The sequence below is a fragment of the Ramularia collo-cygni genome (assembly GCF_900074925.1).
Source record: "Ramularia collo-cygni strain URUG2 genome assembly, contig: RCC_scaffold12, whole genome shotgun sequence".
In the NCBI taxonomy this organism is placed as follows: domain Eukaryota; kingdom Fungi; phylum Ascomycota; class Dothideomycetes; order Mycosphaerellales; family Mycosphaerellaceae; genus Ramularia; species Ramularia collo-cygni.
The window spans coordinates 58,724-69,621 of NW_019716266.1; the positions used below are offsets into that span (position 1 = coordinate 58,724).

Below are 10,898 nucleotides of genomic sequence, written 5' to 3' on the forward strand. Positions count from 1 at the left end.
AATCGTCTTGGTCAGATCTTTCAAGAAACAGCTGTCTAGAATGAACGGCGAGAGTGTATCATGATAAATATCGATCATCGATATCAAGGTCTTATCTACAACTTAGTAAAACGAACATCAGGCGCCTCCTTCCCAGAACCCATAAACCCAGCTTTCACGGTAGTAGTTCCAAGAGGTTCCAACGTAAACCGTTCCACAACAGCAACAATCGTAAGCTTAAACAGAACATCGGCGACATTCTTACCCATACACCGTCCAGAAGCTGCGCCAGTACCAAAGCGCATGAAACCACATCGCAAAGCAGCCGGTGCCACCTCGAGAAAGCGATCTGGACGAAAGTTTTCACCGTCCGGACCCCATGCTGAATTAATTGAAAGATCAGCTTCTAACTTCTAGCGCTGCTTTGTCTTTTTTCACTTACTGATTGCTTCTTCGTTCAAGCGGCGATTGTCAATGATGACCGTGGTTTTAGCGGGGATATGGTAGCCACTGATGGATTTGTCTTCCGCTGTATCTTCCGGCATGGAAAACCCTGCCTTCTTGTCAGTTTCTAGAAACGGAGAAGGAGCTCTGCTCAGGGGCTTGCGAGAACACTAACAAAAAGCTRRACTGAGCCTCATACCCTCCATGACAACTCGATGGAGGATACTTTTGGCGTCAGTGAGATATTGAGTCATATCGCCATGACTCTCGGATCTGTAGGCTTTGATCTCAGAGCGCAAGTCATCTTGGACGGATTTGTTGGCAGCCAGATTGGTGAAGACAGTACTTAGGACCGAGGCGCTCACATCCACGTTRGCAAAGAGTATCTCGCCCATTGTCGATAGGAACTGCATCAATATCGTATCAGTGGTTGGTCTGTAGGTACGGAAGAGGTTGTTTACTAACATCTTGCTCAGTCATATCGTGCGACTCGTCGGCTCCGCGTGCAATGGCCTCAACCGGGCAGTCCCAACCTCCCTAGTTAGCTACGTCAGCTATTGTTCAACAACATCCAGAGAACCGTAAGGAGGCTTACCACCCGAGCGTTTTCTATGATTTCACGATTCAAAGCTCTCCACGTCGAAAGAAACTTGTCCACACGCTTACGGGAAGAGGTTGGGAACAAGCTGTGGATTCTCGAATCGTGACTTCTCGAGATCATGATATCGTGCACAACTTCGTCGTGTAGGGCACTGAGCTCGACCATTTGCCAGTAGAGCTGGAACTTGTCAGAAATTGAATGTCGCCTGAAGGGATAAGGGTGGACGCAACTCGATCATCAAAGGCGTCTCGATAGAGATGAACCAATAAAAGTCGGAACACGAGAAACTTGAACGCAGTTCTAGTATCGATTTTCGAAGAAGACGACCGACTGAGGTCTACCAGCCAAAGATCGATCTCCCTTTCAAACCGGCCGATCTGTCGCGCAGCCTCATGGAATTTAAACGGTGGATCAAACCACTGGCGGATTTTGCGCCATTCTTCGCCGTACCGAAGGCCGACTGCAGTACCCATGAATCTGCGAAGATGGGTCAATACCAGCACATAGTAGCGCTTGAGAGGCGTGTTGCAAACTACCTTCCAAATAGCTCTCCAAAATTGAAGTTGCGAGGCTTTCCATGGGCTATAATCGTTAGTCCGAATAATGATAAGGCCTTATATACTCACCTTTGTAATCACTACGATAGAATTCGTGAATATGTTCCGGTTGACTGATCACAACCTCCTTGTATTTCCCCGATCGAAGCAAATATGGTTCGCTGCCCGCCAGAGCTTGGCCATCGTTCGATATTTGGGAACTGTGTACGAGAGAAATATCAGCATCAACACAACACGATGACGGCTTTGTGAGGTTTAGCAGACCTTTTCAGTAACTTGTATCGGAGATCCTTAATCTTTAGCTCCTTCATTGGCCTGCCATTGTCGTTGAGGAAACGCCTGGTGCCTGGGCTTAATATCTTTTTGGCGAGCAGAACTAGGATTGAGAAAATCACGGCCACTCCAAGAAACGGATGTCGCGAGGTGCCAAATTGAGCAATGGTCATGGTGTTTAGACCGATGGAGTCCATGTTCAGTGATATCATCAGGTAGCAGTCAGGTGTAGCTGTTGTGCAAAGCGATGAAAAGTACTTGAGGGAGTTGCTTCTCTGCTCAGATGCCGTTTGTATAAGAGAGCAACAACATTTCCAGATAGCATCGCAGTATACGGTAACGGGGATCACTGTCCCCGCATTGGAATAAAACAGATCGGACAAGTCCCGTTATGGCCGAAGGGGACAAACACTGGTCGGCTTTGAACGAATAAGTCCGGTCGGACCATCCTTCAAGCCAGACGGACGACACAGCAGTATGAAGATGTTACATGGCATAAACAGAAACGTCTTCCTGCGACATCCAGTTGGTTACAGTGCCAATTCCAATAAGCTTATGATCAAGCGGTTGTCAATATCCCTCCCGCACTCGAGCAACATGGCAACCACCACGGAAATGGAAGTTCTTCCCAAAGACTGTGTTCTCATAGCAGGAGGAGGTCCAGTGGGACTACTTCTCGCTCTTGTCCTGGCACGCCATGGGCAGCGTAGTGTTCTTTTAGAGCGACAACTCGAACCAACTCAGTGAGCTAAACACATCACGCCACGGCCCTGCTCGGTCCAAAACCTGACAGCAATCCCAGATACCCAAAGATGCACTTGGTTCTTGCACGAACAATGGAAATATTTCGACACTTGGGCCTCGCAGATGAGTGTCGCGCAAGAGGTACATTCGCTCGCCCGCTCGTCCTGCACTAGACCATCTGACATCTGTACAGGGGTATGTAAAGAGGAGCCTTTCACAGTCCGCTTTTCAAGCGGACTAGCAGCGGACAAGACGATCACGCAATGGGATCTTCCAAGTGTGGAAGAATTCCAGAGGCGAATCATCTCACAAAACGACGGGAAGATGCCACGCGATGCCTGGCAGCGGATTCCAAGTAACATCATGGAACCATGGCTGCGGGAAAAATGTGAGAACAGCCCGTTCGTAGACGCGCGCTACGGGTGGAAAGTCGAAGATGTTCTTGAGAGCGAAGACTCGGTTGCGGTTTCTGTCAAACATGAGGAGTCGTCAACTTTGACAAAGATGATGTGCTCGTATATTGTTGGATGCGATGGAGCTTGGAGCTCAGTACGAAAGAGTCTTGGAGTGGAGATGGAAGGAGGCCCAATGTATGTCATCACCCTATCCAGCATTAGCAGCTCGCTCCGCTCACTGACCATTCTGTTGCTTCCAGGCACCGAGCTGTCGCCCTCACTCACTTCAAATCGAAAGATTTGGCGAAACTTCATAGTCAGGGTCCTTTCTGGCATACGTTTTTCCCAACCAATCCAATCGCACATAACGGCTCTGTTGGTGGAGCCATCATAGCACAGGATGGGAAGGAAACGTGGACGGTACATGATTATCTCGGATCCGACTATAACCCCGATGATGTCAAGGCCGAGAAAACCGTCGCTCGGGTCCTGGGCGGTATGGGAGCGCCGTATCCCATCACAATTGACGAAGTAACCGCAACGTCCATCTTCACTCCGACGGTCAGCCTAGCAAACGAATGGAGTGGGAAGCACCAGCGTGCTTTTCTTGCAGGCGACGCTTGTCATCAAACGATCCCTTCCGGCGGCTACGGGATGAATTTGGGACTGGCAGACGCATGGGATCTTGGATGGAAGCTTGCGGCAACACTGCAAGGTTGGGGCGGACCTGAGCTGTTGGCTTCGTACGAGACTGAGCGACGCCCCGTTGCAGCATTGATGCAAAAGTGGAGCAAGATCCATATGATGAAGCTTCTTGGTCTCTCAACTGCTGTGGAGCTCGATGCAGAATTGATCAACAGTCTGGATGAGCGTGGCGCCAGCTTACGAAGCCGCATCGACAAATACATCCAGGACAACGATGACCACAACCAAAGTTTTGGCGTGGAGATGGGTTACCAATACGAGTCGAATGTATTGATTGTGGACGAAGGGTCCCAGACGGCTCCCGCATTCGATTCGCGGAATTACACCCCCACGACATTTCCTGGATACAGAGTACCTCACGTATTCCTCTCGGATGGCACCGCAATATTCGATCACTTTGGAATTGGTTTCACGCTGATCGTCTTCTCGGAAAAGTCACAATCTCCTCGCGAGATTATCGACTTTGAGAATGCAGCAAAGCAACAGAATGTCCCACTAGAGATTGTCGTTCTTGTAGGTGAAGAGCACGCGCGAAGGATTTGGGACGCATGTCTCGTACTGGTACGTCYAGATGGTGTTTCGGCATGGCAATCGAAAACATTCGACCGGAGTTTCAATGCCTGCCAGATCCTGCAGCAAGCAATAGGGTACAAGGGCCGGTGAGATTGAAGACTGCCGGATGCCCTTGTAGTGAATCGACGAAAATGCTCGTAAACGGATAGCGACAGGCACAAAACGAAGCAGCTTTGCCCAGAGTCAAATGTCTGATCGAATGATATTTTCTCAAGGGGTCTGTCGTTGTTACAGAAGGCGCAACATGATTAAAATCTGCAGGTATGGCGGCAATATTCTTTGATGGGTATCCTGTTGAGATGAGAACCAATACTGGGGAGGATCAGACTGGCGCTAGGAGAAAAGATGACAGATCTAGGTAGTCGGTGTCCTATGGAATCATTAGCAACTTCCGACATTCAAAATACATGGGCAAAGGACGAATTGCGTACCTGAATACCAAAATCAAATCCCATAGTGCCCTCACCAAACGTGAAGCCATCCAAGATGTCTTGCGAGACACCCGTTGGTCGAAAAGACTGGAGAATTTCATAGCACTCCTTGAGACTTTCTTGTGCAGTTTTGATCACCGCCGTCTGAACTCTCTGGCCCGACTCCATAGCCCGTATCTGTGAAAGTACACCGGCAAGAAAGACATAACGTTTCAAGGTAGGATGCCCGAGCTTGATTATCTGCAGAAGCTGATCTTTGATATGTTCCAGGACTCGCATGATCGGTGCTCGCTGCGCGCGTGCCATTTCAGCTAAAGGATCAAGACAGACGCCACCAGCCGAACTTGCGCTGGTTGCGGCGTTTCCACCTGAACTATCTTCGAGTTGACTGAGCACGTGAAGGCTCAAAATGGTGATGATCTCCAGCGTGAGTGGTCCACGAAACGTGCCAGTGCTCATTATCATCAAACGAGATAGATCGTCCAGCGTGGTGGAGGGAAGTTTGATTCTTTCTGCATGTGATGCGATGATCATGGCGGATTCCAGGCAGATCTTTTGGGATATGTAGAACCGGGGCTCTTTCTGTACACGCAACATGAATGGGCGGTGAAGAACAAGTATGTAGCGACGAAGCTGCATATCTAGAAAGTCAGGGTGCATGGTTCCAGCTTGGTTCCAGTGTATTCGGCAATGTGTGGCAACGTCTCGACAGACCCTTTGAAGCTTTGTCGCGAGGTCGATTGCTTGATCGTGAGACTGTTCGCGGTGTAGGTTCTGCATCAACCGTGCGGCCTCCATGCGGAGATGTAGCGATTGACGCATGAAAATTTGGATTGAAGACTGGGTAAATTCTGTGATCGGTCTCGGCGAAGGCAAGTTTTCGCTTTCAGGACCAAAGGCCTCATCTTCAATGTTCTGGGGAATGCGGTCATCGAAATCGAGAGATGAGAGCAGAAGTGGAATCGAGGCGTTCATAGACCCATGAAGTACGAGCTCCAAGACAGTCGTCCAAAGTCGCGTGCGGAACTCGGCCTGAAATGGGGACAGGCGAAAGAGCTTGGGGTCTCGATGCAGGCCCATGGCCATGGCCATGTGGAGCAGGGAGCCCTCCGAAAGCCATGGGGAAGGTCCTGCGGACGTGACCTGGCGCGCTAGCAGTAGAAGACACGAGATCTGGATGCCATCCATATTTTTTGTGGACTTTTCCGAGGGGCCTGTCAGCCACCATTGCGCGGCCTGGATCCAGCTACGGCTTGATTGACGAAGACGCTCAATATTGGAGTCAGCGGTCTCATGCTCGCAGAACGTAAGCCCGATCGTCATTACAAGACTCAGCTTAACAGAGAAGCCTTTGTTGAGTGCAGGCGGCTGGGTCCAGTACTGTTCATACTCCTTCCAGAAGGAAGGGATGTGGAACACGCGATATATCAGCTCAAAGACTCGCAGATAATGAGCAACTAGTACATCACACATTGGCCGAGGGGGAAATTCAATCAGAATGTCGGGTACTGGGTCAACAACTTGCGGGCCTTGTTCATTCTTAATGGCCCGACGAAGTTCACGGCATTCCTGGAGGGTGCCGGCCAATTCTGCTTTTCGATCCACAAAAGACAGCTCTACGTCTTTGTCTCCAAAGTCACTGAGACTGAACTACACATACGTCAGAGCGCGGATTTTTTCAGCTGGGCGGCATCACAACTAGCGGACTCGTACCTTTTCTGCAGTGTGGAGCCAATGGCTCGATGGAAACAGCTTGACCTTTTCCTGCGTGTGACGGAGACGAGGTACCGTGACGGGAATCGTGAAGTTATGGCCGGTCATTTCAGCACCATTCCTCGCAATATATTGGCTTTCGGGTTTGCGATTCTCCAGCTGGCGCAGTCGAACATTCAACTGTTGGAAGCGTTCCTCGCTTTCAGCTACCAACCGCTGCCTCTTCGCGGTCCGATCTGGGGTTGTGGCATCAGTGGGGTCAAGGTCTTGAGAATTGCCGTCTTCTTGGTGACTATTATCGGTGGTGTCTTCACGGTAAGTACAAGCAAGTGGTAGCCTGGATATTTGACAGGCTGAGCAGGGCAATTGGAGGTCGCATCGTACTTTACGCCTCCTACACGGCTCACAGGATTGAGCCGGACGTCTAATTCTGCGAACCGGTGCTTGACCAATGGGCTGAGCCATTGCGTGCCTCGTCTTGGAACGTGTTTGGGTGTATGTAGAGGTAAAAGAGGTTTCGCGTACTTGTTCGTTTCGACGACTGCCGCTTAGTCAGGAAACCCTCATTCACTTCTTGATCGTATCGGGATTAGCGTATTACCTCGTAACATCACTCTCAAGTTAACTACCCCCTAAATCCACTATATATAGCCTCTTAAATTAGAAAACACTTAAGTAGTAGTTACGGCTCGGCGTACTACGCTAAAAGCTCGGTATACCCTTACGTACGGGTATATACTACGGCGAATAATTTTTCCGATCTATAACTAATAGCGTATAGTATAATAGTGCACTTACCTTCTAAACTAATAATTATCCTTATATCTACCTTAGTTGTTACGCGTAAAAACCTAATTAGTATAAGTATCGATACTTATCCGAAGCGAATCGTCTAAGCTAAAAGAGCTATATACTAATATCGATACCCGTATCGGTACTAATATTAGTTTTAGTACTAGTATTATTAGTAATAGCTAACCCCTTCTACTTTAGACCTACTAGTAGTTTCGAATATAAACTAACTATAGAGTAATAACTTAGTCTTTTAATATAAGCTAAAAGAGAAGATCTTATATAGTAGTATAATCCTATATATAACGAATTAAGGAATAACGAGGAGGAGTAACTAATTATTCGTAATATCGATACTAGTACTAGTCCTAGTACTAATATTCTTAAAGCTATAGGAAGATATAGTCCTAACCTCTAGTACGAGGAATGTACTTACTACTCGTTAGCTTATATATATATTCCTCCTTCCGTAATATCTAAAGATATACCCTAAGGGATATACTTATTATATTAATCTAAATAGGGTTAAATTTAAGGAGCTACTAGAGGATTAGGATATGTTTATAAGATTTACCCTACTAGTATATATAGTATCGGTTTCGGGACTAATTCTAGAACTAATACCCTCTTAGTACTAGTACTCCTTTCGTAGGAATAAAGGATACCCTAAACGATCCGTATCTCCTTTCCTCCGAGGCCTAAAGTATATTAGGTAGAAGTAGATATATACTAGAATTAAACGGTATAAGTATATGCCGGAGGAGCTTATATTAAAATTATATTAGAATATAGATATCTAATATTAGGAGGAATAAGCCCGGTAACGGTGCTTACTCGACTATAGCGAGCCTAACCGATTGCGATATAATGCTATTACTTCTCTTATAGCTATCCTTACCCGGTTTAAATAAGGTATTGCGTATAGCTAATAGCGGGAAGATTATACTCTAGTATAGTAATAGGTAGGCGAGGTATCGGTTCCCTAACCGGTATTTAAACGAGTACTAATCTAGTATAGACCCTTAATAGAGGGAATAATAGAATCGTAAGATGCCGAAATAGGGTACTAGCAACTAGATACGACGAGAACTACTTTATTTAGTATTATTATCGCGCCGCTTAGATTAACGTTAATTTACTACCTAAGCTTCTACTCGAGCTATAATAAGAGGATCGATAGCCTAATAGGCCCGTTCGGTATACTATCTACGAGAACTAAAGCACGAGATTACTAGATTATAGTATATAGTACTAGTTTAGGTACTAATATTAATACTAATACTTTTAGGCGTCTTCTATACTTACGAGAGGAAAGGCAAGTTAGTTAAGTAAGGGTATAATATAGAGTTTAATCTCCTTATACTTAAGGATCTTTCTATTCTAGAGAATTAATACGTACTATTTATATCTACTAGAACCTATTCCTATCTTCCTCTAATACCGAATCGAGTACTAGAAGTTTATATCGAGGAGATAAGGGCCTTAGTAAGCAGATCCTAGAACGGAGCCTTAACAAATAGTATTTATATCGATACTATTACCGGTTTTAATACTAATATAAGTACTAGCAACCTTCCTTAACTTAGCACTATTATAAGATTACCTCCGAGAAAAGAATATTTAATCCCTTATAGAACTCTACCCTTCTTTTATTAATAAATCCCGGATTCGAAATATAATCTAGCTTAAAAAGCTTACGATATATCCTAAGGGACTACATTTCGCTAGACTTTAGTTTTAGTACTAGAGTAAGGTACTAGCGCTATAGTATATAAGTATATATCGGGGTATTAGTTTCGGAATCGGTACTAATACTAGTTCTTATTAAGCAATATATCTAGGGGATCTACGATAACGACTTTAGCCCTATAGTTATCTGCTTCTTTAAGGCATAGGCGAAGATATTTTTAAACGCTATTATAAGGGCCGTGTAAGAGCCCTTGTAATAACAGGATTAATAGAGGTAGCTAGATTAACTAACCTTAGAGAAGGGAGTGTAATATAACCTAACTGCTTAGCGYAGGCTTAGCGCATGCATAACTCCTACGTATAGCGCACATTTAACCTACAAGAATTAGTCTTATTTCTAATCGAGTAATTACGGGTATCTAATATATTGCTACATCTTTACCCTTATAATTCTAATTCTTCTTCCTCTTTAAGGGTAGCGATCTATTAGACCCTAACGGAATAGCCCCTAGGCGCGCCGCCCGCGAAGCGACTACTCCCGAGTAGCGCTACGAAGAAGAACGCGTCGAAGAACTCCCTAACTACGGAGATATCGAAGAAGTCGCTACTATAGAGCCTATATAGCCTACTTTAGACGAAAACACGATAGATTACGGAGAAAACGAACGCGATAAGGAAGAGACGGCTAATAAGATAATCTAGCGCCTCGAAGGCGAGAAGTAGGCTCTATAGTAGTAAGAGACGATTCGCTAATTTTAGTTAGAAGTCTAACAAATAAAGCGCAATTATAACCGCGCCGACGTAGGCGTAGCTACTACTATACCCCGCTACGGAGTCGTGCCTACGCGCCTCTTATATAAGGAAGATCCGGATACTATAAGCACCTCGAATTTAAGCGTAGCGCATACGCGTAGCGGAGTAGGCGTAAGACCTAAGATAAAGGATCCTAAACTATTCTTAGAGGATTCTATTAAAGAGGCACGCGAATTCCTACGCTAACTTAAGATAATCTTCGCTAATACTACTACTAGCCTAGAGAGTAACTATAATAAGGTCCTTTATAGCGTTATATAGCTAGGAGGAGACGCCGCGGAGTCGTAGTATAACGAGCACGATATCGAGGCGCTTACGCCGAGCTATACGTAGGAGGATTTCTAATCGTTCGTGCGTAATACCGTCGGGGACCCTACGAACCGCGCGCTYAGCGTTACGCTTAAGTACGAAAGGGTTCGATAGAGCTAGGATTAAACGGTAAAGCAATTCGCCCTTAAACTAGAAGTGCTAGAGAGTTAACTAGACTACACGTAAGCGTAGCTCGTACGTTAGTTCCTCGCTAAGCTAAGACTAGCTCTCCGTTAGGAGATTATTAAGTTATACTCTATACTTATAATAAGGGTAGAGATAGTAGCGCTAGTAAGGCGCATTAAAGCAGCCGATAAAGGTACGAGCGTATAGCTTACGGGTACTAAGCGCGGCAATTATAAGTCTTAGGACTATAACCGTAGTAGTAGCAGACTATATAAGAATACCTATAATCGTAATAAGGAACGTAAACCTAAGTCTAACCGTAGTAGCGAGCAGCCTTTACGTAAGCGTAAAGAAGGCGCCTATTTAGACCTAAAGTGCTCTAACTATAGCCGCACCGGCTATGCTAATAAGATATATTAGGCTAAAGGCGGCGGCGTAGAAGGCTAAGGGCCGAGTAATACGYAGAGTAAGGTTACCGTAGTCGTTACGGAAAAAGCGAAGGACTCCGAGAAAAAGCTTAAACTCTAAGTCTAAAGCTATTAAGTAAGGTCGACATACACCTAGCGCGCTACTAGCGCGGCGTAGTCGAAACGAAGGTAGGACTAATATAGGTCGACTACCTACTAGACGATATAGCCGATATTAACGTTATATCGAGAGAGTTCGTACTTCGAGCCGGCTTACTAGCGAGAGTAGATGCGCTATTACTATCTACATCCTCCTTTACCGGAGAACTAGGTTACTACTACGGAGC

The 10,898-nt window shown here is 45.8% G+C and overlaps 3 protein-coding genes; 1 reads left to right on the forward strand and 2 right to left on the reverse strand.

Moving 5' to 3' along the window:
* Nucleotides 1-95: 95 nt before the first annotated feature.
* RCC_07559 (uncharacterized protein) lies at nt 96-2,051 on the reverse strand (the record flags this gene model as incomplete). XM_023772815.1 has 9 exons in its annotated part: nt 96-361; nt 422-532; nt 599-830; nt 889-960; nt 1,019-1,201; nt 1,255-1,501; nt 1,561-1,573; nt 1,651-1,781; nt 1,846-2,051. 9 exons carry the CDS (start codon nt 2,049-2,051, stop codon nt 96-98), a joined length of 1,461 nt encoding a protein of 486 aa, XP_023628583.1.
* A 639-nt stretch (nt 2,052-2,690) lies between these two features.
* RCC_07560 (related to phenol 2-monooxygenase) lies at nt 2,691-4,361 on the forward strand (the record flags this gene model as incomplete). XM_023772816.1 has 3 exons in its annotated part: nt 2,691-2,739; nt 2,792-3,188; nt 3,254-4,361. 3 exons carry the CDS (start codon nt 2,691-2,693, stop codon nt 4,359-4,361), a joined length of 1,554 nt encoding a protein of 517 aa, XP_023628584.1.
* A 232-nt stretch (nt 4,362-4,593) lies between these two features.
* Nucleotides 4,594-6,523, reverse strand: RCC_07561 (related to C6 transcription factor; the record flags this gene model as incomplete). XM_023772817.1 has 3 exons in its annotated part: nt 4,594-4,641; nt 4,703-6,352; nt 6,416-6,523. The coding sequence occupies 3 exons, from the start codon at nt 6,521-6,523 to the stop codon at nt 4,594-4,596; spliced, it is 1,806 nt and encodes a 601-aa protein (XP_023628585.1).
* Between the last annotated feature and the right edge of the window lie 4,375 nt (nt 6,524-10,898).